Source organism: Pinus tabuliformis, chromosome 1_1, assembly GCF_031772625.1.
Source record: "Pinus tabuliformis cultivar Carrire ecotype Pingquan chromosome 1_1, CPIR1, whole genome shotgun sequence".
NCBI classification, from domain to species: Eukaryota; Viridiplantae; Streptophyta; class Pinopsida; order Pinales; family Pinaceae; genus Pinus; species Pinus tabuliformis.
Window position 1 is genome coordinate 100,820,498 of NC_142297.1, and position 27,627 is coordinate 100,848,124.

General features: G+C 41.1%; 1 protein-coding gene across 6 annotated transcripts in view; it reads left to right on the forward strand.

Annotated features, from left to right (window-relative positions):
* The window catches only part of LOC149211846 (carboxyl-terminal-processing peptidase 2, chloroplastic-like), a 300,395-nt gene that overhangs the window by 204,917 nt on the left and 67,851 nt on the right, over positions 1-27,627 (forward strand). For all 6 annotated transcript variants that reach the window (XR_016250727.1, XM_089391605.1, XM_089391606.1 and 3 more), the window contains one exon: positions 12,949-13,057. Coding sequence is in view for 5 of the 6 variants with exons in the window: in XM_089391605.1 (XP_089247731.1) it covers positions 12,949-13,057 (109 nt within the window). In the remaining variant the exon portion in view is untranslated. The remainder of the gene's footprint in view (positions 1-12,948; positions 13,058-27,627) is intronic.

The following is a 27,627-nucleotide window of genomic DNA, read 5'->3' on the forward strand; positions in this document are numbered from 1 at the left end:
GACTATGAAGATTTCCTCGTCATCATAAATGTACCCGACGTCGCCTGTGTGGAGCCAGCTTTCTTCATTGACTGTTCGTCGCTGAAGGTCACGAAGTCGAATCTCTGAGATCTGCCAGTTTCCCGGTCGCTTATAATCTTCGACTCCAAAATTTCCCCGAAGGGACTGAAAGCGTCTTGCAAGCTTCTATCGTCGGTGGCCCAAGCGAGACTCCTGACGAAGCAATGGTATTCGACCTCGGCTGAAGCCATCATCTTGAAATCAAAAGCACCGGAGGCTCGACAAACAAGAAGCCACGAGCCCAGTCGGAGCCGACTTGATTGTGCAGGAGAGATTCGCCAGTTTCTGTTTCGGACGACTGTTCTGCAGAAGCTAGATTGGACGGGGAAAGGATTCTTTGCGGAGGCTAGATTCATTGCCAAACACCGGGCCTGCTTCTGTTATGCCGTAGCTCTGCCCGAAAATGGCCTTTGGAAAACGCTCTCCTCCCAACATCGGCTGTTGGTGAAAAACACGACGAGTGCTCAGCGTCAAGCCGTCGCCTGTCGTGGCAGCGTTCTCAAGGGGACCGAATCTCGTTAATCCGGAGATCCTGAAACTGGACGTAATAGCACGTGGGCCCATATTCACTATCCTGGTGGGTCACATATTTTTTGGGGACAGTCAACATAAATTCTGGTATGTTATATAGCTTGTCTTTTGCATAGAGAAGTCATTGTGGAGACCACGAATTGCTGGTAACCTGCCCGTATCAATTTCTCAGTATATGTTTTTGATTCTTCAAGAAAACATAGATTTTTTGCATACACGTTAGTTTCTGGGCACACAAATATCCTCCAATTTTCTCCCTGGGCACCAGCACTTGTCAGATTTTTTTCGGATTAGCCGACATCTGCATTAAAATCTGTGCCGGACTCCTTTGTTGTTTTCTGTGTCTCGGGAAACGTGCAGATGGCTTCGCTAACCAATCTGATGTTGGAAGGCAGTCAATACTTTAATGGCACCAATTATAACATCTGGAAACAGAGATTGTTGACCATTTTTGAATATAGGCGTCTTGACCAGCTCGTTTTGGGCAAAGAGCTCAGTCTTGGTACATCTGGTACAGATCAAGATAAGTTTGCTGATCGAAATCGAGAGGCTGTTATGCTTCTTAAACTTTCTGTGACTGATGATCAATTACCACAAATTCCTTCTGGCAAGACAACTGCTGAAATTTGGCAACATTTGAAGGAATTGCATGAAACATTTGACAAGAGCAGAGCTTTCTTTCTAAAGAATCAGTTGTTCTCCATAATGATGGACGAACGTATGTCTTTACAGGAACATCTTAACAAGATTAAAGACATTCGAGATCAACTTGAAGCCATTGGTCGGACCATGGAGGAAGAAGATATGGTAGTCATCACTCTGAAAAGTCTACCAAAACCTTATGAGCACTTCATAGAAACACTCAACATTACCTCCACTAATGTTGATCTGAAGTGTTCGGAATTATGCACCAAACTCATGCAGCAGGATTGTTGGAAACAACAGTTTGGTAGTGGTGCTTCATCAACCTCTTCAAAAATTGCTTTTGCTACCACATATCAATCCTCTCAGTTCTTTCAGCAAAAAGGTTCTTCTCAACCTTCTGATCCTGCTAAGAAGAAAAATGTGCATTGTAATTACTGTCACAAGTTCGGCCACATGAAGAAAGATTGCCGACAGAGAATTGCTTCTGAACAGAAGAAGCAGGGAGGGTCTCATCAGCAAGCGAATGTTGCAGAACATTCCGAGCAGAAGGAATTTGCCTTTTACGCCTTTATGGCTAAGAGGTCCTCAGATCATGTCCCGTCTTTTGCCTGGTACATTGACTCTGGTGCATCACGTCATTTCTCTCACAGGCGTGATTGGTTTATTGACTTCTCATCTTTCAGTGATTCTGTGGTATTCGGCGGAGGTGAAGAGTACACAGTGGTTGGCAGAGGTACAATTCAGATACAGTCTGATGGGCGCACACTCATCTTCCTGAATGTGTACTATGTTCCTGGTATGGAAATTAATCTGTTGTCTATCAATCATATTATGAGGAACTCTCCTCAGCTTGATGTAGTGTTCAGTGCGCACAAGTGTTCCATTATTGACAGGGAAACTCGTCTTACGGTTGTTGTTGGCCTAGAGGATCATGGTCTATACAGGCTTCTTGACACTAGTGATTCTCTGGAAGTGGCTCTAGCAGCTCGTGTTTCTCCCATCAGCACTCTGTGGCATTAGAGATATGGGCATCTCAACATTCAGTATCTCTCTCAGCTATCTCGGGAGGGACTTGTGTCAGGGTTACCTGATATTCAGACTCAGTAGTTGGGAGTGTGCGGCGCCTGTCAAGCTCATAAGCAACATCAGTCTTCATTCAAGGATGGAGAATCTTGGCGCGCATCTAAGGTACTCCAATTAATTCATGCTGATATTTGTGGTCCTAAGAATACATCTTCAGTTATTGGTTGCAAATATTTTTTGCTTATTGTAGATGATTTCAGTAGAAAGATGTGGGTGTACTTTCTTAAACATAAATATGATGTATTTAGTATCCTTTAGAAGTTTAAGTCCTTAGTTGAAAAAGAATCTGGCTGTAATATCATAACTCTTAGGACAAATAACCGGGGGGTGGGGGGGGGGTCTTTTTGTTCTTATGCTTTCTCCAACTTCTATGATACCCATGGCAAAAACGCTAGTTAACTACACCCTACACTCTTCAGGAGAACAACGTTGTCGAACGTTGCAACCATACGGTTATTGAAATGGCTCGTTCCATGTTACAACACAGGAGTGTTCCGAACAAATTTTGGGCTGAAGCAATGTTTATTGCTGTCTATCTTCTTAACCGATCACCTACTCAGGCTGTTAAGGGGAAGACTCCAGAAGAGGTTTGGTCTGGCCGTAAGCCTAAGATCAGTCACCTCAAAGTGTTTGGCTCGGTTGCATATGTTTGGATTCCAGCTACTAAGTGCTCTAAGTTGGATTCCAAAAGCCAGAAACTCATGATGACAGGGTACAATGATCACCACAAGGCCTATAGGCTGATAGATTTAGACACTGATTGTCTTATCTTCAGTCGGGACGTAGTATTTGATGAAGACAGAGGGTTCTTTCAGTCCCCTCGTTCTGAGCAGTATTCTAAGGATCAACCTCCCAGTGTTCTTCTTCCGTTAGGTCCACCTGATGGGAGGGATGATGCAACATCAATATTTGATGATGCACTAACTGAATTCCCTCTGGAAAATAATCCTCCTCTCGCTGCTCCTGTTGTTCCTGAGGCTCCTCCACCTACTCCAGATATTGGTTCTTCTACTTTCTGGCCTAAATGGTGGGCTAAAACTATTGGTGATCTCCGGGATAATGAACTTCTTGAAGGTAGAACTTCCAGAAATAAGAGCAAACAATAGCCTACAGTAAATTTTGCTCTTATGGCTAACTTACATAGTGTTTTTGAGCCTCAAACCTATTTAGAGGCTAAGGGTACACCTGAGTGGGAAAAGGCTATGGAATCCTTTCTGATCTTCCTGCAGGGAAGAAGCCCATTAGCTGCAAATGGGTGTATAAAGTAAAATACAAAGTTGATGGAACCCTAGACAAGTATAAGGCTCGCCTTGTTTCTCGCGGGTTCTCACAGAAGGAAGGCATAGACTATGAGTAGATGTTTGCTCCTACAACCAAGATGAGTACCATATGGCTTGTCCTTGCCTTAGCAACTCAGTTCAATTGGAAAGTCCATCAGATGGATGTAAAGAGTACCTTTTTGAATGGTGACTTACAGGAAGAAGTCTACATGACGCAGCCTCTAGGATTCAAGGTTGCCGATCAAGAACAGAAAGTCTGTAGATTAGTCAAAGCACTCTATGGTCTGAAACAAGCCCCTCGGGCTTGGTACATGAGAATTGATAAGTACCTAACAGATCATGGCTTTCAGCGGAGTCCATCTGATATCAAACCTGTATATCAAACATACTGGTGATGATATTTTGTTTATGGTTGTCTATGTGGATGATCTTATAATTACTGGCAATTGAACACATTTGATCCATGGGATCAAACAGGATTTGTGCAACACTTTTGATATGACAGATTTGGGACTCCTTCATTACTGTTTGGGGGTTGAATTCTGCCAGACTGAACACAATATCTTTCTCTCTCAGTCCAAGTATGCCAGAAATCTTGTGGACAAGTTCAGAATGCAGGATTGCAAACCTGCCACGACTCCTATGGAACCATGGCTCAAACTTTCAGCTCAGTCATCCTCGCCACTTGTGGATGAAACTTTATTTAGGCAATTAGTGGGTAGCCTCATCTACCTCACTGCCACTAGACCTGATACTAGTTTTGCAGTGAGCTACATTTCACGATTCATGTTAGCTCCTAAGGTTGATCATTGGATAGCAGCAAAGCGTGTGCTGCGTTATGTAAGTGGCACTCTTGATTATGGTCTTCTGTACACTCGAAGTTTAGATCCTACACTCTGGTTACACAAATTCCGACTGGGCTGGTTTGGTTGATGACTGTAAATCTACAGCTGGGTATGTGTTTAGTCTTGGGATCCGGCACTGTCACCTGGACTAGTAAGAAGCAGCAGGCAGTGGCTCTCTCCTCGACAAAAGCAGAATATCAAGGAGCAGTTAAGGCATCTTGTGAGGCAGTTTGGCTTCGACGTATGCTTGCAGATATGCATGTTTCCCAGGCAGGTCCTACTCCCTTGTTCTGTGATAATCAGGGAGTGCTCAAACTCACCAAGAATCCAGTCTTCCATGAAAAAACAAAGCATGTGGAAACCCATTGTCACTACATTCGACAGCTTGTTGAAGACGGATCCATTCAGTTGCTGTATGTTCCCACCACGGAGCAGCCAACAGACATCTTCACTAAGGCCCTTGGTCCTGATAAGTTTGTAAAATTTAGAGGGTCTATAGGTGTTGTAAATAGATTGAGCATTAAGGGAGGGTATTAGAATAATGCTATTTTAGTGTTTAATGCTCATCTGTGATCTTATTTAGCAGTTTCTTAGTATAAACTTGCTATTTCTACTTTCTTAGTAGAAACTTGCTGTTTCTATTTTCTTAGTAGAAACTCGCTGTTTCTGTAAATACTATTGTACTATTTATCGAGCTTCATTGCTCATTGTAAATCATTTCAATTCATTCATTGATTACAATGGTCAACATAAAAACTTGCAGAAAATGTTTTCCTCTAAAGAATGGTCTGAATCTCGGTGGGCTCGTAGACAAGATGGAAAAGTCACCAAAAAGAAAGTGTTAGACAATTATTTTTGGAAAAGGTCTATAGAGCTTGTGAAAATTACCGAGCCCCCTGTTAAGGTGCTAAGGATGGTGGATGGGGAAAAATTGGCCATGGGCTACATTTATGAGGCTATGGATCAGGCAAAGGAGCAGATACGAGCAACTTACAAGGATAGGTTAGCTAAATATGGCCGTATATGGGAGATCATTGATAACAAATGGAACAATCAACTCCATCATCCTATACATGCAGCTGGGTATTTTTTGAACCCAAAGTATCATTATAAAAATCGGCTAGGAGATCTGCATGATGGGGAGGTCAGAGCTGGATTGATTGATTGCTTGGAGCGCATGGTCCCTACCCATGCAGACCAGTTGGAAATACATAGACAACTTACTATTTTCACTATGGCAGGTGGTACCTTTGGCAAAAACTTGGCAAAGATGGCAAGAGATGTGGACCAACCAGGTAAGCAATTCCAATTTCCAATTTGTTTTTCTTTTCAAGTTAAAATTGTTTACGTTCTTTACAATTCAAATTATAAACTAAGTTACTAATTAATGTCTTTTTCTTTGCAGCACATTGGTGGGAGTCATTTGGTGGCCAGTGTCCTCAATTGCAAAGGTTTGCAATTAGAGTCCTCAGTCAAACTTGCAGTGCTTCAGGTTGTGAGTGCAATTGGTCTGCTTTTGAGCGCATACACACGAAGAAGAGAAACTGTTTAGAACAAAAACGGTTAAATGATCTTGTTTTTGTGCAATACAACCTTCGATTGAGGAGGAACCAAATGATGAGCAAAACACCTGATCTAGATCCCATTATGTTGGAAGATATTGATCGAACATCAGAATGGGGGGAGGAGACTGAAGATCCCGTGTTTGAGGCTGATTTTGATATCGACATGGCTTTAGCGAGGGATGAAGCAGATTATGTGGCGGCATCAGAACCAGGATCAGTAGCGACATCAAGGAAAGGCAAAGAACCAATGGAAGGCACTAGTCATGTAGGTTGACAAACTTGTGCTTCCATTAGGTCCACTTCTATTGTTATTGGTGGCATTGATATTGAGGTTGCAAATCAGGCTGAGGCATCCTTAGACTTTGAACCAGATGATGTCTATGTAGCTCCTGATGATGATCTTGTGGCTAGAAGTGGTGATGAACTTGATGATTGATCATGTGTACACTGTAGACTTGTAGTAGGCTAATGGCCTCATAGCTTGCGACATTGTTTTTGGACTTTATAGGCCATTTCGAGCCTCATCGCTTATGTATTTTGCTATTTTGTTTATGATATGTATTGCACTCAGTGCCATTTTGATATATTCACCTTTACATGGTATATAAATAAGCAAACTTTGCATATTTTGTCTCTATTGGCTTGGAATCATGGTTTTAAATCTTAAAAATAGTTTTGTTTCATTAAAAATTAATTATTTAATGTATTTTTCTAAAACCGGTTCGTTTAGACCAAAACAGTCCTGATTAGACCGGTTTGGGTCGGTAAACCGGTTCATTAGGTGGACCGGTCTGGTCACCAGTTCTGATTTTAAAAACATTGCATCATACAAGGTCATGAGAAGACCTCCAAGCATAGTCAAATCCTCTCCTAGCATCAACGAAGTCTCCAAGCAACAAAATGATGAATAAAAGTTGAATTATAGTGGAAACTGTAAGTCGGCCTAATGGACAATCATGTCGGCTTAAAGAGGAGGGACATACCTCTATTTATAGAGGTTGTCCACTCCTCAAAAGGACAACGAATTATCTCTGAAATTAGCGAGGGTATAAGGCAGTAATAAGGAGGACGAAGTAAGCTAAGTTAAGGGGTTTACAAGGGCAACAAACAAGGAGAAAGAACAATGAAGAAAAATAGACGTGTTCTAGGGTTTCTGCAACCACACGTGTGAAGTTAAAGGAGGATCCCTATGGTTATTACAACAGTAACAAGTATCTTGATTTTGGGCTAAGAAACAAGGATAATAAGGTCTCCCCAACTAGCAAAGAAGAAGGAAAGGGCGACGAAAAGGACACTGTTTTAGGGTTTCTGTTCACACGTGCAGTAGGTAAACTTTGCAAATTTGATAGCAGTATGAATAGCCTCATTCGAGATATGTATCTAGGTCTACAAGGGATCCAAAGGAAAGCGAAGAAGACTATCTATAATAAAGTAAAGAAGCCTCAATATTCTAGGGTTTCCTAACTTAGACAAACAACAAAGGAAAGACGAAGTGCCAATCAGCCAAGTGCCGGAAGACGGAGTTCCATGTGCCGGAAGTTATAGTGTAGAAAGAGGAAGGATTTGACTTATGCTTGGAGGATGTCCTAGTCAAGGGTCTAGGGTTTGGCAGTTGTTCAAATAAGAAGCTTCAATAAGAGAAAACTTACAAAGAGTTTTCCTCTCAAGAGTGGAGAGGTTTTGTCTTAGCAGAGAGCCAAACTTTGTGTTCTTGTTATTTTGTTTTGGTAGCAGTTTGATGAATTACACACATAAGCACTAATAATAAGAAGAAGAAGTATAAGCTCATAAGAAAAGTAAAAAGACTTTGCCCTAGATTCTTCAACATGAATCCCATGGGAGTTGGATGAGGTGAGAACAAAGATATGAAGGTGTGAGAAAGCCCTCTCTTAGAATTCACCAAATCAAAATCCATATTTCTCTTTTGACTGCATATTTTAATTAATTCCTGAAAATTTCAGAATTGGAATTGAAGACAGAGTTGTGGGTGTTTGTGAAGTATCCTGGGTTATTGGCAGTTGGGGTAACCTGGTCTGTCCTCGTCAAGTGGTATTTGAGCTCAACTTCGTTCTTTGGAGAATGTCAGAGTGTGAAAAGAGCATGTTCACTCTTTGGTGATGAACCTCAATGCTCTTTGGTGATGCAGTCAGAACAACAGAGGTTGGAATTAAAGTTCAGATGTTGATTGTGTATGAAGGCCTTTTGAATGGGATGTTGTGAAAGTATTTGAATGAAATTATGAGCAAACAAATTCCTTGAACAAAATTTAGATTGACAAAGTTGAGAGGATACTTTGATGTATTTTGAGGTAACGTTATGCAAGCTATCAACGAGTTAAAGATGTGCAAGGAGCAAGAAGCTCGCTTGAAGAGGCTTTAGTGGAAGAAGCACAAGGGAACTTGGAAGAAGTAATGCATAATTACAGGACAACAATGACAAAGCTTGCAACAAGAAATAATTGGGGTAAAACCCTAGAAGAAGTTTTGCATCAAGGTTTGAACAGTTGGATCAATTACTATATTTGAATTTGCAGCTTGAGGAAGTGCAATATTGGATGAGAATTTTCAAGGAAGATGAACAAAGGTGTAATTTGATCATGACACTCTAGGGAAACAATACTTGGAAAAAGCTCATGGTTTGACACTACTATTGGTGTAACTTTCCTTAAAGCAAGCTACCGATAATGCTGCACCCAATGGTACTTGAAGCAGAATAAAATATAGTGAGAGCATATGCGGGTGATGAGCATGATCCTGCATCTCCATTTGGGCATGAGGTTGTACCTATCATCATCGGAACCCCTAACAATGAGAATGAGAGAGGAAGATGAATATGCCTCTGATGCTGATAGCATGATGCCCGCAAAGAATGGGATAATCTCTTATTTGAACGTACATAAAAGATATAGGAAGGCCTGTGCAAGTGCGGGTGTAAAAAGAAGGTTTGCAAAGGCAGTTATGGCCTGTGTTAATTTTTCTTCAGCCTTCTCCATTGCTTCCTTCATTCTAGTTGTTGTGAAATTGAATTTGGAACACGTTGTTTGTGTGAAGAGCAGAGAGGATAAGAAGCTAAGTGTGGAGTTGGCCAGATCTGATTTGTGGAGATTATCTTTCATTTGGTATGCCCCAATCATAATCGACGTCACTGGAACCTTGCTTGCATCAAGGAAACCAAGACACAAAACCTTATCGTTAATGGACACCATGGCGTTAGCTCCAAAATCCACCCAAATGGTAACATCACCTTGCAACACAAGGTCGATCTTTGGCACGCCAAGCCCCACACAAGTGGACACCACATTGCTTGTTTGGTAACCATTGGGCCCAAAACGAGAGGCTAACATGCACCGAAAAAGGATGTCTCATGCATTGCCTTGATGGTTCCTTTCGGTTGCCTAACGGTTCCCTTTGGTAACATGCACTGAAAGGAACCATCAAGGCAATGCATGAGAGATCCTTTTTCCTCATCAAGTTGGTAAAGATTCCCATGAGGGAGTTATAGATGGGTGCTACAAGTTGTGTGTAGGGAGCCACAGTGCTCATATTGGTGCCACCACTGCCTCTCAAGTCAATCTACAACTTCCTCTTGTCGATTGGCAGGTGGATGCCGCCAACTTCGATTCTCTGTAGCTTGATGTAGTAAGACTGAAAGCCTACAGACAATACCATCGAAGGGACAATCTTTTGGTTGGATATTTTGGAAATTACCATGACCTTGCGATTAATCGAACTCATAGCCTCTGTTGCGGTGTTTATATATACCACTACTAGGGTTTGAGAACTAATGGACTTCAATGCCCAAAAGAGGGAGTCCACAAAAGATTATATGGACTGTGCATAGCCTTGTGAATGGAGGATTGTAAAACCCATAGCAGGTCCTCCCATTGAAAGCAATGGATGCATTAAAGTTGATTTCCATGGAGGTCTTAATCAGATGCAATGAGATCTATGCGATGGTGGAGATGTTGCTTGTCTACTCAATGCGACATTAGTCCTTCCAGACTTTGAAGCGACTTCATATTGGAATGATACAAGTGATTTTGCAGATATTTTCAATGTAGTCATTTCATTTAGTAGATGAAGGGACTTGTCGATGTCGTGAAAAACTACCATAAGAACTAGCCTCAAGAAAACCAGTTAGAGTTGTTTGTCCTAAAAGGGTCATTTTTATTATATCGAGTCTGCACTTCCTTCTTTGGTGAAACATCAATATATTATTATTACCCTTGCAGCAAGTCAAAAAGATAGATAGACACCCATTTTATGTCACTGCTCTTTCCGTTCTTCAAAGGCGTAGAAAGAGTGATGTCCTTTTCAATTCGGAGTTCCTCCACCACGTCTCTAGTGTGAAGCATCCTGTCATTCCATTCTTCCACCTTGGAGCTGCCTGCAATCCCTTTAATGGCTACCACAACCACAGGGTTCGATCCTTCGCTGAGGATTTCATGAGGGATTCGATAGTCACGAACCATTTGGCCCTCGCTGATGATTTCACCAAGTTCGTATGGCGTCTGATCTGGAAAAAAATAAAAGGCTTAACCCTCAAATTCAATCTGTCATCTAAATAATAAATAGAACCTTAAAGCGATGGCTTGGTCTTGGGGCTGTTGGACCAACTTGGCTCTGATACCACTAATCCGGATCTTGGGGGGGGGCAAGATTTGAGAAACTGAAACACCCAGACAGAAGAAAAGAAAACACATAAACAAATTCTTTATTAGAGTAATGAGAAATAGCTATAGCTACATTGTGGCTGACAAATCTATCTTTTTGCGAAATGAGACCCAAATTTTATAGCCTTTTGAGTTACAATGCCATGGGCAGATACCATGGGTGGATGCGACTTTCCATTCGGATCATGTACAATGTATTTTTAATATATTATTATTATTTACATATAATATACACTATAATATATATACATATGTATTCTTATATATGCCATATCTAGATTTATTGTATCTAAAGTTTTTTAAAGATCTGCCATATCTGTATCATGTATTATTTCCCACCAACAGTTTGGGCAGACATTTTCTCAGCTAAGCTTTCATTTGATCTAAAATCCATCACTTTCTACACTGTAGGAAGCACACAACTACTAATGTATACTATATATTGTGTAATTGCACAACTGTTGGAAATACTAAGGGGGGGTGAATCAGTGTTTCTTTTCAATTGTTATTTTTACCAGTTAGATCACTTATATTTAGAACACAAAATGAACAATAAGAATAAATGCTTTTATTAATATAATCTTTACAATGAATCAAGTACAATTTATATAGGGCTCCAACCCTAGATGAAGACACCGATCTTCAATCTTCCAGGCTCCAACCTGTTGCCAAGCACCAACTTGGACTTTCCAAGGCACCGACCTTGTCAATTCTGAGGCACCGACCCCAAGGACTCCAATCCTATATCTGCTTTAGGCATTCTTGAGGACTCCGATCCTCTAGGGCTCCAACCCTATCCTTCAAGGCACCAACCCTGTCAGTTTTGGGGCACCGACCCCAAGGACTCCAATCCTTTATCTTCTTCAGGCACCAACCTAGATTCTTGAGGACTTCGATCCTCTAGGGCTCCAACCCTATTCTCCAAGGCACCGACCTTGTTGTTCGAGGCTCCAACCTCTGGGCACCAACCCTCTGGGCTCCAACCCACTCTCGTACTTCGTCTAGATGTGTTTGATAGTATCTCACGGCTCCCAAAATCTTCTTCACCGAGCCCTGTCAATGCTCAGCTTCACTGCAGTCTTCACACTATGTCATCAATGACAACCTTGATCTCTTAGAAGGTGTCACAATTGCTCTTCATCATACCCAAGCAAATTCTCCAAGTCACCTCATGATGTCATCAGTGATGCATCATGGTCTTTAATGTTCTTCAAGACAATTCACCAAACTATCTTCACAAATGAACAAGGTTTCAATACTAGCAAGGTTTCAAATCTTCCAAGATACTCTTCCAAGGTCAAGTGGTAGATCTGCTCCCAAACACTTCAACTGGTGATCTTCAAAAAGGTTTCTAATAAACTGCTAATAAGTCTTCCAACAAGTGAACAATGCTCCAACAAGGTATTTTTAAATTGTCTTCGATATGGTCTTTCAAGAATAGCTTGAAAGGGTCTTCAATTAAAAAAAAAACTTTTTCACAACAACTGTTCTTCAGTCCTCATCTAAGATTGTTTTTATTCTAATCCAAAGTATCCTTTTTCAAAACTGCTCTTTTGTGTCGTGACTCTGCTCCAAGGGTATCACAAGGCAGCTCAATAGTCTGTCTTCAAAAGATCTCAAAACACTGTCCTCAAAACTGATTTTGTCAAAGTCACAGGTCTACGATATTTAGTCTTAGATTCAAACTGCTACGATTCTGCTCATACAACTAGCACAGGTCTGATCCACAAGTTTGACTCAATAGAGGCCACAGGTTTCAAATGCTGCAGGTCCGGGCTGATGATAGAGGATAAGCTATATGTCCGAAAACAAATATGCTCAGGTTTTACCTTGGGTTTTACATAGGATTAAGGTTTCACACCTTTGGAGTTTAGTAATGCTAGGGTTAGGATTTGATAGTCTTAGGATTAGGGTTTTAGATCACAAGAATATTTGCCATCTCGACAATGCCATATTGTCATCAATGACAACCTTGATTAACAACAGCGTACTTTTATTATAATATTATATTCTTTACATGTTATATATATTATAATATATTTATATGCGTTTTTATTACGCTATATCGGGATATATTGTATCCAAAGTATTCTAAAAACCGTCTTATCTGTATCTGAATCCTTATCTGTGGCATATCTTGTCCACAGTACAATTATTTATGCTTAGGAAACACACAATGGCCTATGATTTGATTTGAATAATACAATTTTTCAACAAAATGTTGGTATAAGAAATTTTCTGACTCTAAAAGTTTGTTGTGGTTTCAGGCTTGACAAAAGTGTGATTGTATATATCTGTGATAGCAAGGGCATTCGCGACATCTATGAGACAGATGGAACTGAGGCAGTTGCAACATCAGAGCCCTTAGTAGTGCTGGTGAGTAATGATCCTTTTTCTTGTTAAATGCTCCAGGTATTTTCTTCATCATAATTATCATAGTATTATCGATAGAACTCCAGCTGAAGTTGAAAAATACTACCTCTGGGACATGTTTTATTTCCTACTTGAGAATGAATATAGTTGACTGCATCTCACCTGAATTTGTAGGAAATAACAGGCATCTATCTCATGGCTAAAACACTGCCTTTGTTCTAAATGCCTTTCTGTTTCCTCCTCTGATTTAAGAGTAGTTGCTTTTCTTGTTCTTTATACAGGAAACCTTTTGGTATTCCTGCTTGTATTGACATCATTGCTCAGCAGTCCCATCGACCTACTTTGTGGTTATTTGTTGGACGTCAATATAATTATCTTATCTTTCTGAAGCATCAATCTTGCTAATATTTTTTCGGTCCACAGTATTCTTTGTACCCGATTTTAAAATTGAAGCTATTCAATGGTTTGGCAACAGTTTAGCTCATGGAGTAAGCTTTCCAGAAGAGTGGATTACTGTTATTTTCTTGATATTTGTTCTACATATTCCTAGTATGACAAAGCCCTGTTTTAGAAAATGTATATCTTTGATTATGAAGCATGCATCGTTGGTATCATGGTTGGCCATGAAATAAAGAAAATTTTCCATCAATCTGTCATGGTAAGAATAGGAAAATTCACTATGGCTAGATGACAAAAGTGTCTTTTTTGTATTTGCTCCAACACTATTCACTTTATATGATGAAAATAAATCTTGATTCTTTCTAAAGTTTTCCTGCATTGCTAGATGATATGCATGTATTTCATTCAAAACCGAACATCAATGGTAGAAGGTGATCACCTGTCTGAACTAGCATAAACAGAGCAAAAGCCAGCAAGCCCGTCCTGCATCAGAATGGTGACTCACTCACATGTGATGGGATTTTAATATGGTTAGGTGGTCTGGGGATAGGGATGGTGGCTTCTAGAAGCATTGCTTCTGATATGGAAAAACATGCCTGGTCTTGTTGTAGGGCTACTTTACAGTGATTTGATCCTAATTAGCATAAGAAGGATTTTGATTATGGAGGTTGGTTCACATGGCGTAACTTCTATCAGGGCAAAGATAGTGCATAGACACGATTGGATTGCTTTTATTGGCCCTGTGACTGCCTGGATTAATGACCTCGGCAAGGTCCAGTCAAGGTGCTAAGTGGTAAGCACATGGGAGATGTGTTACCACACAATCTAGTAGGGCCTGTTACTCACCACCAGTGGGTGACACCCATAGGAGAAAATTTTCTCCTATATTGTCTTCAGCCGGCAGCTAGCAGCCCCTTTGCAGCCCCTAGATAGCTCGATGTGCCACCATCTCCACCATGGACACATCTGGACATGGATTAGTGGGGGGATTCAACGGAAAGAATGGGCTTGGTCTGTAGTCTTGTCCTCCTGTCCAATTTGGTGGTTAGTCTTGTATCCTAGTCTTGTGGGATCTCCTCTATTGGCTATTAGCTTTAGAAATGACACTACATGGGAAACCCCAATTTTGGCTGCGTGGTCCCGCTTTTCAACACCATATACGTCACTCCCCTCCGCTCATTATAGCCCCTTTCCACATATTTCCCATCCGGGCCCACATTTTTCTATTGGTCCCGCAGGGAGTTAGCTTCCCCCTCCCCTTGTCCACACTTTGAGTCGAGTTTGGAAGGATGCTCCAGAGGTTGATGCAGCTAAAAAGAAAGTAAAAAGCATAATTTGGTTAATCTCAATAAGAAGTGTACCATAAAATGCAAAAAAATGGCCGAGACATACAAATTTATCACATGGGTAAAAGCCAACATGAGCTCTATCCCCTATCATTATGGCCATCGCCTTGGTTCCTAGGGCCCCTATATGAGCCCCCTGCATCATTAAGGAACCCATGATTGTTCGAAACCATGGTGGGCGATGAACTGCCCAACCTTAAGGGGGTAATCACTACTATATCTTACACATAATGTTCTCATTCCCTGGAGCCCCGAGTAGTTATAAAAGAAAAATCAATAAAAGACAAAAAGCATATGAAGAAGGGTGGAAAAACAAAGGCTGGGGTAACTCATGTACCATGATTGCTCCCTCCATCTATACACCCATGTGTGGGCTTCTCTCATTATTGCTACCCTTGTACTGTGGCATGTGGCTTGGAGCCTCCCTTAATGCCCCCAATCCATTTTATCTTTATATCACATGCCACCTGCCATTTGAGGGATGTACCATGGACTTGTCACTCCCTTAGAGGATGAAACCACTTAATAGGGTCTTTGATTAACCTCCTTCTTGCACCTGAGAACACCTGTACATTCTAAAGCCCATTTTGGAAGGGCATGCTACTATGAAGTGTTCACTTGGTTCCGTGATTTGTAAGCTCATTTACTCAATGACACTAATGAATTTTTGTGCTGGAAGGTGAGGAGACACATTGGATCTTATACAAGATTACAGGAGGGTCTTCATCTTGGGGTTTGGTCTCCCTGTATGGGGTCCAAGCCCTCAAGAGTGTCTTAATGGCACTTGTAGGGGAACGTTGAGAGCCATGGGCCTCCACTATAGCAATGAGCAGATAGCCATGCCATAGGACTCCTTGACAGGGAAAAAATCCTTAAATCCAATTCACTTTGACTCCATTCTCCACAATTGGCTAGGAACTGGTCTCAATCCTTGGTGATCACCCTAAATTTTTTATCTTTTCCTCAAATTTCTGACCTAACCCTAGACAACCTACCTAAGGCATCCACGAACTTCATTAGAGGCATCATCTTGCTCAGCATGTTGGTGAGGAACTACGCTGGGGTGTCTCGTACATGCCCTCCAAAATTGAAGTCAATCCCACGGTCGGTTTGCAAGAAACACCAAGCCCTAGCTCCAAAATCGTTTGGTTCTTGTTCTTTCTAGGTTAGCAACATTCTAAGGGATCTATTGTGCTTGAAAACTCGAAGGAAGTTCATCTATTATTGATCCCTTCTTCCCCCTTGCTTGACCTAGATTCTTGGTTGAAGATTACACCCTAAACCCTAGGTCTTGTTTGGGTATCCTTGGTCTCTTTGTGGTCCCATTCTTTATATGACAAATCATCTTACAAGAACTGCAATAGAGAGCATTCCCTTCTTCTTTGGAGGCCTTGGTCTAGGCATCACAATCAAATTGATCTATCATTACCTAGATCTAAGCATCCCTTGAGTCTTTCTTAGAGAGCCCCTCACCTTGCTTATAAAGCAAGCGAGCCCTATTATTTGAGCCTCTCTTGTGAATGGGCTTTAGAGATCACTATGCACCCTATCATTCACTTATCCTTTCTTGTAATCTCCTTATACTGGGTCTCCTCCCATTGGTGGAAGTTTGTCAAAAGTAGAGTACATTGATTGAGGTGACAATGGGTCCTTGGCCCTTGTTGCCACTTGATCTAGTAGTAGTCCCTTAGGAACCTCTCCTAGGATCCCTGCTAAATTGAGCGGTAACAGGGCCCTAGGAGGGGTACCTATGGGACAACTACTAGACAAAGTGACAATAATGAGACAAAGACCCACTATCACCTTAGTCATTGTCCCCTGCTCTTTACGAGCTTTCACTGATGGGAGGAGTCCTTGTAGGAAGGAAATCACTTGGAATGGATATGTCGATGACTAGGTACGAAGTGATTTCACAAAGCCCATTCAAGGAGAGACACAATAAAAGCTCAATGCTTCAAAGAAGCTAATTCGCTCTCCAAGAATGACCTTGAGTGAGATGATCGAGACCTACGGTTTTGTTACCCATCACTTGGTGGGTGATCTCCCTAGGAGAAATTTTTCTCCATGATGAACCTTAGTTGGCAGCCAGAAGCCCCTTACAACCTCCTACTAGCTCGTTGTGCCATTTCTCTGCCACCTGAGCTAGTCATGTGGTCCCTCACCCTCCTGTATTGATCGTATGTTTGAAAGTGGGCCTCCCAAATTTAAAGGTATGTCTTGTGACTTGTCATTTGGTAATTGAGTATTGGGTTTACTTATCATGGATACTTCTAAGTATGGATTGATGGGGGGATTTGGCAGAAAGAGTGGGCTTAGTTTGTGCTCTTGTCCCCTTGATTTCTTTTGGATGTTACCCTTGGATCTTTGTCCCGTGAGATCTCCCTTATTGACCATTTGGTTCTAGGGTGGTACTACTTGGGAAACCCTGACTTTGGGTGTGTGGCCCTGCTCCTTTATCTACATATATTACTCCCTTTCCACTCACTATACCCCCAATCATCATTTCTCCCACCTGGGTCCACATTTCCATTTTGGGTCCACATAGGGCCAGTGTCCCTATCCCCTTGCCCCCCACCTTGGGTCAGGCCTAGAATGATGCCCCAGAGGTTGAAGTAGCTAAAAGAAAAAGAAAAGAGTACAATTGGCCACATTTAACAGGAAATTGTATCACATTATGCAAAAGATGGCTGGGTCAAAAATAATTAGCACGTGGGAAAAAGCCAATACATGAGCTCTACCCCAATCCATTATCATCACCCTGGTTCCATAGGCCCTGATGAGCCTCCTTTATCATTCAGGAACCGATGATTTTCCCAACACTTGGAGGGCAATGAACCGCCCTACCTAAAAGGGGTTAATCACTGTTATATCTTACACATCATGCTAGCCCCGAGCAGTTAATTAAAGAAAATCCATAAAAGGCAAAAGGCATATAAAGAAGGGTGTAAAAATCAAGGCCGGGGCATATCATGTACTACGATTGCTCCCTCCTACACATTACATACACAAGTGTGGGCTTACGCTTATCTAACTACCCCTATGCCCCAATTTGTGGCCTAGGATTACCCCTTTCATTCCCTACTCCATTCCACTTATTTATCACTTGCCACCCCATTAGAGGGATGTACCTTGGACATACTATCCCCTTTAAGGGCGGAAACCACCTAATAAGGTACTTGGTTAACCCCTTTGGAGCTTGGAGACACTATCGCATGCCAAAGCCCACTATGGAAGGGCATGCCATTATGAAGTGCCCACCTTGTTATCCATGGTTTGTAAACTCTTTTACATAATTATTTTAATGATTGGCTGTACTGGAAGCCTAGGGGACACATTGAATCTTATGCAGGATTACAGGTGGTTTCCATTTGGGTTTGGTCACCCTATACAGGATCCTAACCCCTAGAGGTCTAGATTGGCACATATAGGGCATGCATAGAGATTCATTGGCCTTCACAACAACAGACAACACTCCACGGATCTTCATCGATGATTAGAGACTACTAGGGATCCACTTTTGGGATGATGGTGATATGCGTGGTACATTATGCCCAACAGACTCCCACAGGAGCCCCATACTCTTGGCAGGTGTCCCAGGACTTGTACGATGTCATGGCATCATTCATTCCATCACTCGGACACTTGCAGAAGATCTACAGACATCTCCGATTCATATGGAGACCCATGGGGTCATTTATGTGCCCTGGGACCCATTGGGAGCACCACAAGTCTACTACTTGGAGAACAAAGGGCCAGCCCCATTGTCCATCATATTTCGAGGAATTTATTCCTCAATATGGCAATTTAGGACATTATTATGCCTTTGGAGGGCCCCACGACATGTACATATTATTATTTGGCCCCTTATGAGCTAAGTTACCAGGATTCGGATACGGATCCGCTAGTTTTTTGAAAATCCAAGATCTGGATACAGCAAGGATACGTCACATACAAAAAAATAAAATATAATAATATTTTTAAAATTTTAAAAAACACTTTAGAGTTCAAAAATCAAATACTCCATTGAACCATCAAACACTTTTAGAACCGAATCCATTAGATATATTATGAATAGGAAGACTGAAACACTGAAATGATGCATCATCCGTCATACAAAGTAACAAAAAGGATCATAATATCATAAATGTTAACAGTAAATACATTTACATATCTTCAAATGGATCTCTATCTTCTGCATATTGCAACTCTACATCATGAATAGATGATGGGGGTCCTGGAATGTAGGAAGTTGCATCAGTAGGCTGGACTGGTGGTGGAACAATATCCTCAAGTGGGTTGAGGTGAGTCATGGCATCTAGTGTCAGGTTCAAGTCAGAGATCTCAGGCTCCACATCCCACATCCTATTCGGACCTTTTTTATACTTTGGTTCAACATGTGATAGAAGACAGAGGTTGGAATGAACATAAACAAGATGCTCAGCCTTTGCCGTTCCCAGCCTGTTTCGCTTCACTGAATGGATGAAGCCATATGTACTCCAATTCCTCTCAGCTGATGAGGAACTAGCAACTTGTGATAATAACTTGGTGGCTAAAGTAGAGAGATGAATGCTATCCCCACCATGGAAGCCCCACCAAGTAATAGGATCAAGATGTCCTCGATCGTCCATAGCTACTAGATCTGAAAAGCTACCTGTAGACTGTACAAACCCTCCAAATTCTTGGCGGACTTGCATTGCAACTCCCATATCTCTATAAATTTTCCTCAAAGCTGTTTTGTATCCTTGTACCACTTCAGAATCCTTGTTTGGTGCTGTTCTACCTGGTAAAGACAAAACTTTGGAATGATAGTATTTAGGGTGCAATGCATATGCCAGAAGGTGTAATGGTGTGGTCATTTTGTTCCACCTTTCTGTAACTATGTCTTTCACTAAATAATAGAATGTTTCATCAGGGTCATTTTCACTTGCCCTGATAATTTCCCTTATCTTCTCTAACATACTATCAATGTTTTCATAAACTTCCCCCAAGCAAGGTGTATCTGTATCAAATGCCTTGATCAAGGTCAAGATTGGTTCAGTGAACCGTAGAAGATATTGGACCTTGTCCCACCATGCATCATCAAGAATGATGGACTTGATTTTTTGCCCTCTATCAGAAGTGGAAGTCCTCCATGATTCCCAAAGAGGGTCAATGACCATTGCTTGTAATGCTTGTCTCACCTCCACAAGCCTCTTTATGACAAGAGTGTGGGAGGCAAAACGAGTTTCAGCAACCTACAAGTTTCAAAAAGTACAAAAGTCAAATCTCAAATTGAAATGAGAAATCATATATAAATTTGCAATTAAAAGAATTTCCAATACAAATAATATTGATTAAAAGAAAATACCTTTAGTAGCTCCAACTTTGCAAAACCTCTATAAATGGCCTAGGACATTGAATGATTGGTTATGAACATTTGGATTTCCTTTGCTGCTACATATATTTCATTAATCCATTCAATCTCACCAATCTCGGCAAGCATAAGGTTCAGTGAATGTACTGCACATGGAGTCCAAAAGATGTGATCATATTGACTCTCCACAATCAAACCTGCAGCTTTACAAACTTGTGCATTGTCCGTAATGACTTGGACAACATTATGTGGCCCCACACTTTCTATTGCCTCAATAAGAATTGTGGATATAAAAGATGCATCTTTCTCTATTCCACTGCAATCAACAGCCTTCAAAAACATTGCCCCTTGGGGGCATACTGCAACAACGTTAATTAATGGACGATTTCTTTGATCTCTCCATCCATCAAAAATGATGGACACCCCTGTTTCTGCCCATGTATCCCGGATTGCCTGTAGCTTTCTATCCACAGATTGTCTTTCTGATGCCAACAAAGTAGTGCGGACCTTTTCATATCCAAGGCTTTTGTACCCTTTCGGCGCTTCATTCACTGCTTTAATCATTTGTTGCCAATAAGGGGAACGCACCAAATTGAATGCTAGCCCATTTGCATAGAAGCAATGAGCTACATGTTCATCAGCTATCTCTCTACCTTGATTATTGAATGATGCTTCAAGAGGGCCTACAATGGGCCTTTTATTAGTTGTGGCAGTAGGCCTAGATGGCAATGGAGGCCTAGTTGTAGAGCTTTGCACAGGGTATTTTCCCTTAGCATGCTTCCTATCAACAACGTCTTGCAAAGATGCATGGAATTGCATTTTTCCAGGACTCAAACCTTTGCCAAGTTTGCCATTTGCATCTTTTGGTCTGGTGCATACTTGCACCCCTGTGTTAGTTTGACCAGTGAGATGGGCCTTCACTCTAGTATATGAGCCATTTTTTATATCTTGACATTCATTGCACTTCCATTTAAATGAACCACCTCCGGGATTTTTTCCAATAATCTCCACATACTGCCATAGAGGAGATTTTGGGTCTGTCTTGATGATTTCCCCTTCACTCTGCTCGCGCTGTGATGGCTCCATAATGATATATAAATTACGTTACTCACAACTACATATAAAATTCAAAATATAATCTATTAAAATTTAATAATTATCCATACACAATTTGAATTAAATAACAAATATATATATATATATATATATATATATATATAGGCAAAAACTAAAATATATATGAGATTTTAAAAAATTAAATATTCATTTGAAAGCTACATATATATATCAAACTGATAGTGATAATTTATAAACGCCGATAACTTATGATTTATCAAACTGATAGTAATAAATTAATAATTTATAAACGCTGATAATTTATGATTTATCAAACTGATAGTAATAAATTAATAATTTATAAACGCTGATAATATTATAATTTATATATACGGTTCCACCAACACCCCCTATGGTCTCTGAGCTAATCGGATGGAAGGGCAGCTCACAAATGTGCCCATCCCCAAGGTCGCCACCAGTAGGGACATGACTTTCGAACAAGTTTTAGACCATATCATACTCGACAACCACACACGGAGGCGGATAGAGGGTAGTTCATATCAAATGTCCGAACCAATAAATGCTCCCGTGGGTAAAATTATAAATACTAAACGCAGATAATAATAATATATATCTTATAAAATCTATGGGTAAAGTTGTAAACGCTGATAAATTAAAAAAAATTAACGCGGCTGTGGTAAACCCGGAAATGTAACAATGGTTATAATATATATCGATGGGTAAAGTTGTAAACGCTGATAAATTAAAAAAAATTAACGCGGCTGTGGTAAACCCGAAACCGTAACAATGGTTATAATATATATCGCAGTCCTGGTAATAACGGATAACCCTCGAATTGTCGCTTGGAAGTTTGGAACCCTCGATAAAAACAATGCGGCACATTCCAATGGCGATAACATTAAAAACTTAAAATACCTTGCGCGGTTTCTGGTCCAGCCGACACACTTTGAAACTTGAACTGGAACGCTGGGCCCCCTGAAGCTAAACGCCAAGAAACTCAAAGCTAAACGCCAAACGCTTCTGTTCCGCTGTTCTGTTCTGTTCCGCCTGTTGGGTGCACTGCCGACCAAAGGGGGACCACCTAACTTTAACGCATACATCAAAGCAAAAACCCTAAACTCCAACGCATACAACGATTTTACTTTTTCGCTTTTTCGGTTTTAAGTTATGCGGGTTCTGGCATTCGACTAGCCATACGTTTCTGGCAAGGACGAGCCGTTTCCAAAAACTGCCATCTGCCACGTGCCGTATTTTCCAGGTATTTCTCCGTATCTGGATCCGGATCCGTATCAGATCCAAGGATACGGAGATCTGTGACCATCGGCTGCCGGATTCGGTAACGTAGCTTATGAGGCTTATTTTTCCACTTGTGAGCTAGTTTGGTGGGCTTGTCACCAATAGGGGTTTTATTTGCACATTATTTTATCATTAAGGGCTAATGTAGGCCCATAGGCTAATTCAAACACCTTAGGAGGGTATATATTGATGTTAGATACACTCATTTGGATCATCAATTAACTTGGGATCTCTCTAATCATAGAGAACTTCACATTTTTTTCCTTGGAGGATATTTTTGGAGATGGATGAATTTTGATGTATGGATTTGGGCTATTTTTCTTGTCTTGCAAACAAAATGCTAGATGGATATACTCTATAACATTGTAAGTAAATTTTAACGTTGTTATTCTTGTGGTTGCATACTGCTAAAATGAGGGCTAGTTGCTGCGTAATTGAAATGTGGAATTAAGCATGTTTTAGCTAATTTAATGTATGGGCCAATGTTATATGAATGAAATGTCCTATAGATTATTTGTCTCGATAAGCTTGCATCATTTGCTTTGAAGTATAAATGCTTGAAGGTCACTTTTCTTTTCTTTCTCTCAACATTGGATGAAGATGGCTTTCTGGGCCTCCTTGATTAAGAAACCAAGTTCTCTCTCATCATCATCCTTGACTCCATATCCCCAAGTGAATTAGGCACTGATCCCTAAAAAAAGTGGTCATGTTCTTCACCTTTTTTACCTTTTACCACTTGTTCTCAGGTCTAGCCCTCAAAGGTCACATAGGGCATCAATTTCCAGGCAATGAGCCAAGGAAAAACTTTGATCTCCTACATGCTACTGCGTTGGTGGGTCCCCTCCCTTTCCTTCAAATTTGAGGCAATTCTAATAGTGGAATCTCCGGGAATCCCAAGCCCTAAGTCTAGGAACGAATTTTGCCTAAGCATCCCCAAGGCTAGACCTCAACAGGACCAATTCAACCTTTTGAAGTAAATATTTTTTTTTCGTCCTTTCCCTTCACCTTTTCTAGGATAGGAACATCATTGGTTTCTGCATTCCATCCCCTAACTTGGGCTAGGTCCACTTGGCCCCGTGTGGTCCCACTTCTCAATAAAGATCATTTGTCTAGGACCATTTGGGAATCCAAGTTTCCCAAGGATTATAGGGATTGAGAACCTCGTCTATAAGCCAATTCTTTTCCCTCAACCCTCCAATCCTCACCCCTTACCCCTGGAGGACCAAGTCCCTTGTGTAAAGAGAAAGCAAGTTCCATTCTTCACTCCATCCTTGGGAAAGGGTTTCCAGGGTCACTTTCCACCTATCAACTGACATATACTTTACAAGTGATCCCTACACTACTGGGACTCCTCACATCGACAAAATTCCATAAAGAGCAGGGAGAATTAACTGTGGTGACAGTGGGCTAAGCCTCCACCATTGCCCTTAACCTAGCAGTTGCCCTCTTAGGAACCCCTTTTAGGTCCCATGCTGGTTTGAGTGGTTATAGGTTTGAGATATGCAATAGTAATGTTTTTTCTTAATGGCACTTGTGGGGTGAGCGTTGAGAGCCATGGGCCTCCACTATAGTAGTGTTATAGCTCCAAATATCACCTTATGTATTTGTGATACTTGGTTTATGGCCTAGGGCAACCCCTCCTTCTAGACTTGGTCCAAATATTTAAACAACAATGTTTTACTCCTTGTACGCGACTTTGCCCTGTATTAAACGCGTGTACACACGGGTCAGTATATACCCAACCTGCGTATATGTTTTAAAACACTTAAAAAAATTAAATTTCCTTAATTATGGGTGGAGATCACGGGTTTTACCTGTTGATTACCTATTAGTGCTCGTGGCCCAACTATTCCCAACTGTTTCCCAACTAAAAAACTACTTTGGGAGAAGTATAAAAAGACTTCAATGGGAAGGCCTTAAGAAAAGGAGAGAAAATAGAGAATTACTCTGCCGAGATTATCCTCTGATCAAGTCTAAAGATCCCTATGCTTCAAGCACTTCCCCAGTGGAGTCGCCAATTCTGTTAAGGGATGAAGACCTCGGGTTGCATCAACATTCTTTGGTTCACTTGTCAGTTGCTCCTGTTGCTACTAATTGACACATAATGTGGAATGGTGTCAATTAGTAGCAACAGGAGCAACTGACAACTCAGATGCCAGCATATAGGATGTCGTTGTGATCTCCTTATAACGGGACTCCTCCCATTGGTGGAACTCCGGAAAGAGCAAGAGACATTGAATAAGGTGACAATGGGTCCTTTGCCCCTTGTTGCCACTTGATCTAGTAGTAGTCCCTTAGGAACCATTCCTAGGACCCTTGCTAGATTGAGCGGTAACAGGGCCCTAGGAGGGGAACCTATGGGACAACTACTAGACCAAGTGACAACAATGAGGCAAAGACCCACTGTCGCCTTAGTCAATGTCCCCTGCTCTTTACGGACTTTCATTGACGGGAGGAGTTCATGTAGGAAGGAAATCGCTTGAAATGGATATGTCAATGACTAGGTACGAAGTGATTTCGCAAAGCCCATTCAAGGAGAGACATAATAAAAGCTCAATGCTTCAAAGAAGCTAATTCACTCTCCAAGAAACACCTTGAGTGAGAAGATTGAGACCTAGGGTTTGAGATATGCAGTAGTGATGTGTTTTCCTAAGGTTAAGTCTCTCAAATGAGGTAGGACCTCTCAAAGGAGCTTTATGTGATGTTATGATACTTCCTAAGGGCTCTTCGCTCTCTTTGAAAGACCTAGGAAGGGTTTACAATAGACCTAGGGTTTTGTGAATAAGCTTGGGAAGTATTCCTTCCAAGGTATTCACTAGGTCAAGGTAAGGGAGGAGAAAGGGTCTCTTATATTTTATTCCACTGAATACAAAGCTCATACAACCCTTAAGAAAGCTACCTATCCAAGGAAAAACAAGCTAGGTTTCCCTTCTAGGGCACACCTAGGGCATAAGGATTTATGGATAAATTTTTGTGAGAATTTAGCCAAAATTGGAGATTCTCTACACAAGATTGCAAAGAAGAGTACTATCATCCAAAAATTCCTCCTCTAGAGGATTTCACTTGATGCCCTATGTTAATTTTAGATAACAATGGCATGTTCTATGCTTTAGCACAATTTACTTCAATGTTTCTTTATCAGCCCAATGTTAATTTCCAATTATATCCAATAGCAATCACATTAAATTAAACACATTGACAGTAAGTGTAGATAGGACATAAATACATGTGCAGAAGACAAGCCAAGACAAGAGGACACAAGATGTGGTGGATACCAGGGACAAACCCTAATGTGGGGAAACACTTTGATCAAATCTTCTTATTATTCTTCAATAGTTCACTAGAGAGAGAGAGTACAAATATAATAAATATATGCCCAAAACAGTCTTGCCAAAACAATAGTCAATCAGCAGCCAATGCAACCCTAACTAGAAAGTCAACAATGGTCAAAGCTGCCCCAAAATGTCCTCCAAGCAGCTCGGTCAACAGTAGAAGAATGTGGTCTGCCAAGCGAGTCAAAGTCAACCCAAACACAACTCAGTAAACCCAGTCAAAGTCTGCTACAATTTCTGTGGTCAAACCAAAATGTCAACACTGTAGTCAACATGGTCAAACAGTGTCCAAACACCTTGAAACTCGTGCCAATGAATATGGCCTGCAGAAATCATAATTCTGCCCTCCAGATCGAAGTTAAAGGATGGTAAAAAAGCCCAAGTCAACGCTGTCCTAATCTCTGAAATTTTCGGCCTCGAAAACCAATCTAGATATCTCTCGTCTTCCTCACATGCGAAGTAGAGAGCCTTCAAGGTGTACGAACCAATCAAGAGAGGAGAGAGAAGATGATGTGATGAACTGATGATGTCCAAATGAGAGAGGGGGCTTCATGAGCCTACATTTGACTGAGGCTGACCTTGATAATTTTTCCATGAGATAGAATAAATTCAAAATTCCATTTCTGATTGTCAGAATGAGATGGTATTTATATCAAAATTGCACCTCCCGAAAAGATGAATCCAATGCAATAATCATCTCCATCATGAGTTGTCCTAAGGTGGAAGTTGGCCCTAATTGCCAATTTTAACACTCCCTCTCAACTAAGGAGAATTTGACTTGCCAATCCAGCTATCATCATGCCATCCTGTCACTTTATACCATCCCTGTCATCACTGCCTTGCTCTGCTCTACCAAACCGTGAAGTAATAATGAAGAAGAAGTGATCGAGAGTGAGTCATAATATCATACCACTCTCCACTGACAAAAGTCAGTCCTTGATTCTAGAAGCCAGAACAACCGTAATTGCTAGAATTGCTAGAACTGCCGGGAACTATTCGGAAAAGCTGGAACTGTCGGAACTACCAGAACTGCTGGGAACTGTCGGGAACAGTCGGGAAAGCTGATGCAGAGGGCAGAAGTTGGAGCAATTGGCATTGCCGGAACATCCGGGAAAGATGACGCAAAGGGCAGAAGCCGGAACTGTCGGGAACTACCGGAACAGGTGGGAAAGTTGACGCAGAGGGCAGAAGCCGAAACTACAGGGAACATCTGGAATTGCCGGAACTGCCGGGAACTGCCGGAAATGCCAGAACTGCTGGGCACTGCAAGCAAGGGACAGCCAACGATACCTTGTCAAGTCAGTTTGAACAAAGGCGCAAGAGCTTGAACAAAATTGAAGAAGAGATTGGTCAGTACAAGGTAGAGGTCTCCTCTCTCAAATCTCAACTAGAAGAAGCAAGAAAGTTAACACAAGGAGCTGAGAAGACAATGGAAGCATTGGTAATCATAGAAGGACAGATTGATGAAGCAAAAAAGGAGAGAAACACCATGATATGCCAACTAAAAGAAAAAGATGAAGAGATCTTCAAACTAAAATACGACATCAACCTTCTCAAGGCTGAAACATGTAAAGCTACAAGGATCAAGGAAGAAATGGAGAGCAGTCTAGCTAAGGAAAATGAATAATTTTTCAAAATGAAATCAGATATCATCTCCCTTAAAATAGAAGCAAATGAAGTTACTCATATCAAGGAAGAAACTGAGAAACAACTAGCTAAAAGGAATAATGATTGTGAAAAATTGGAAGAAGAAATTGCTTCTCTCAGGAG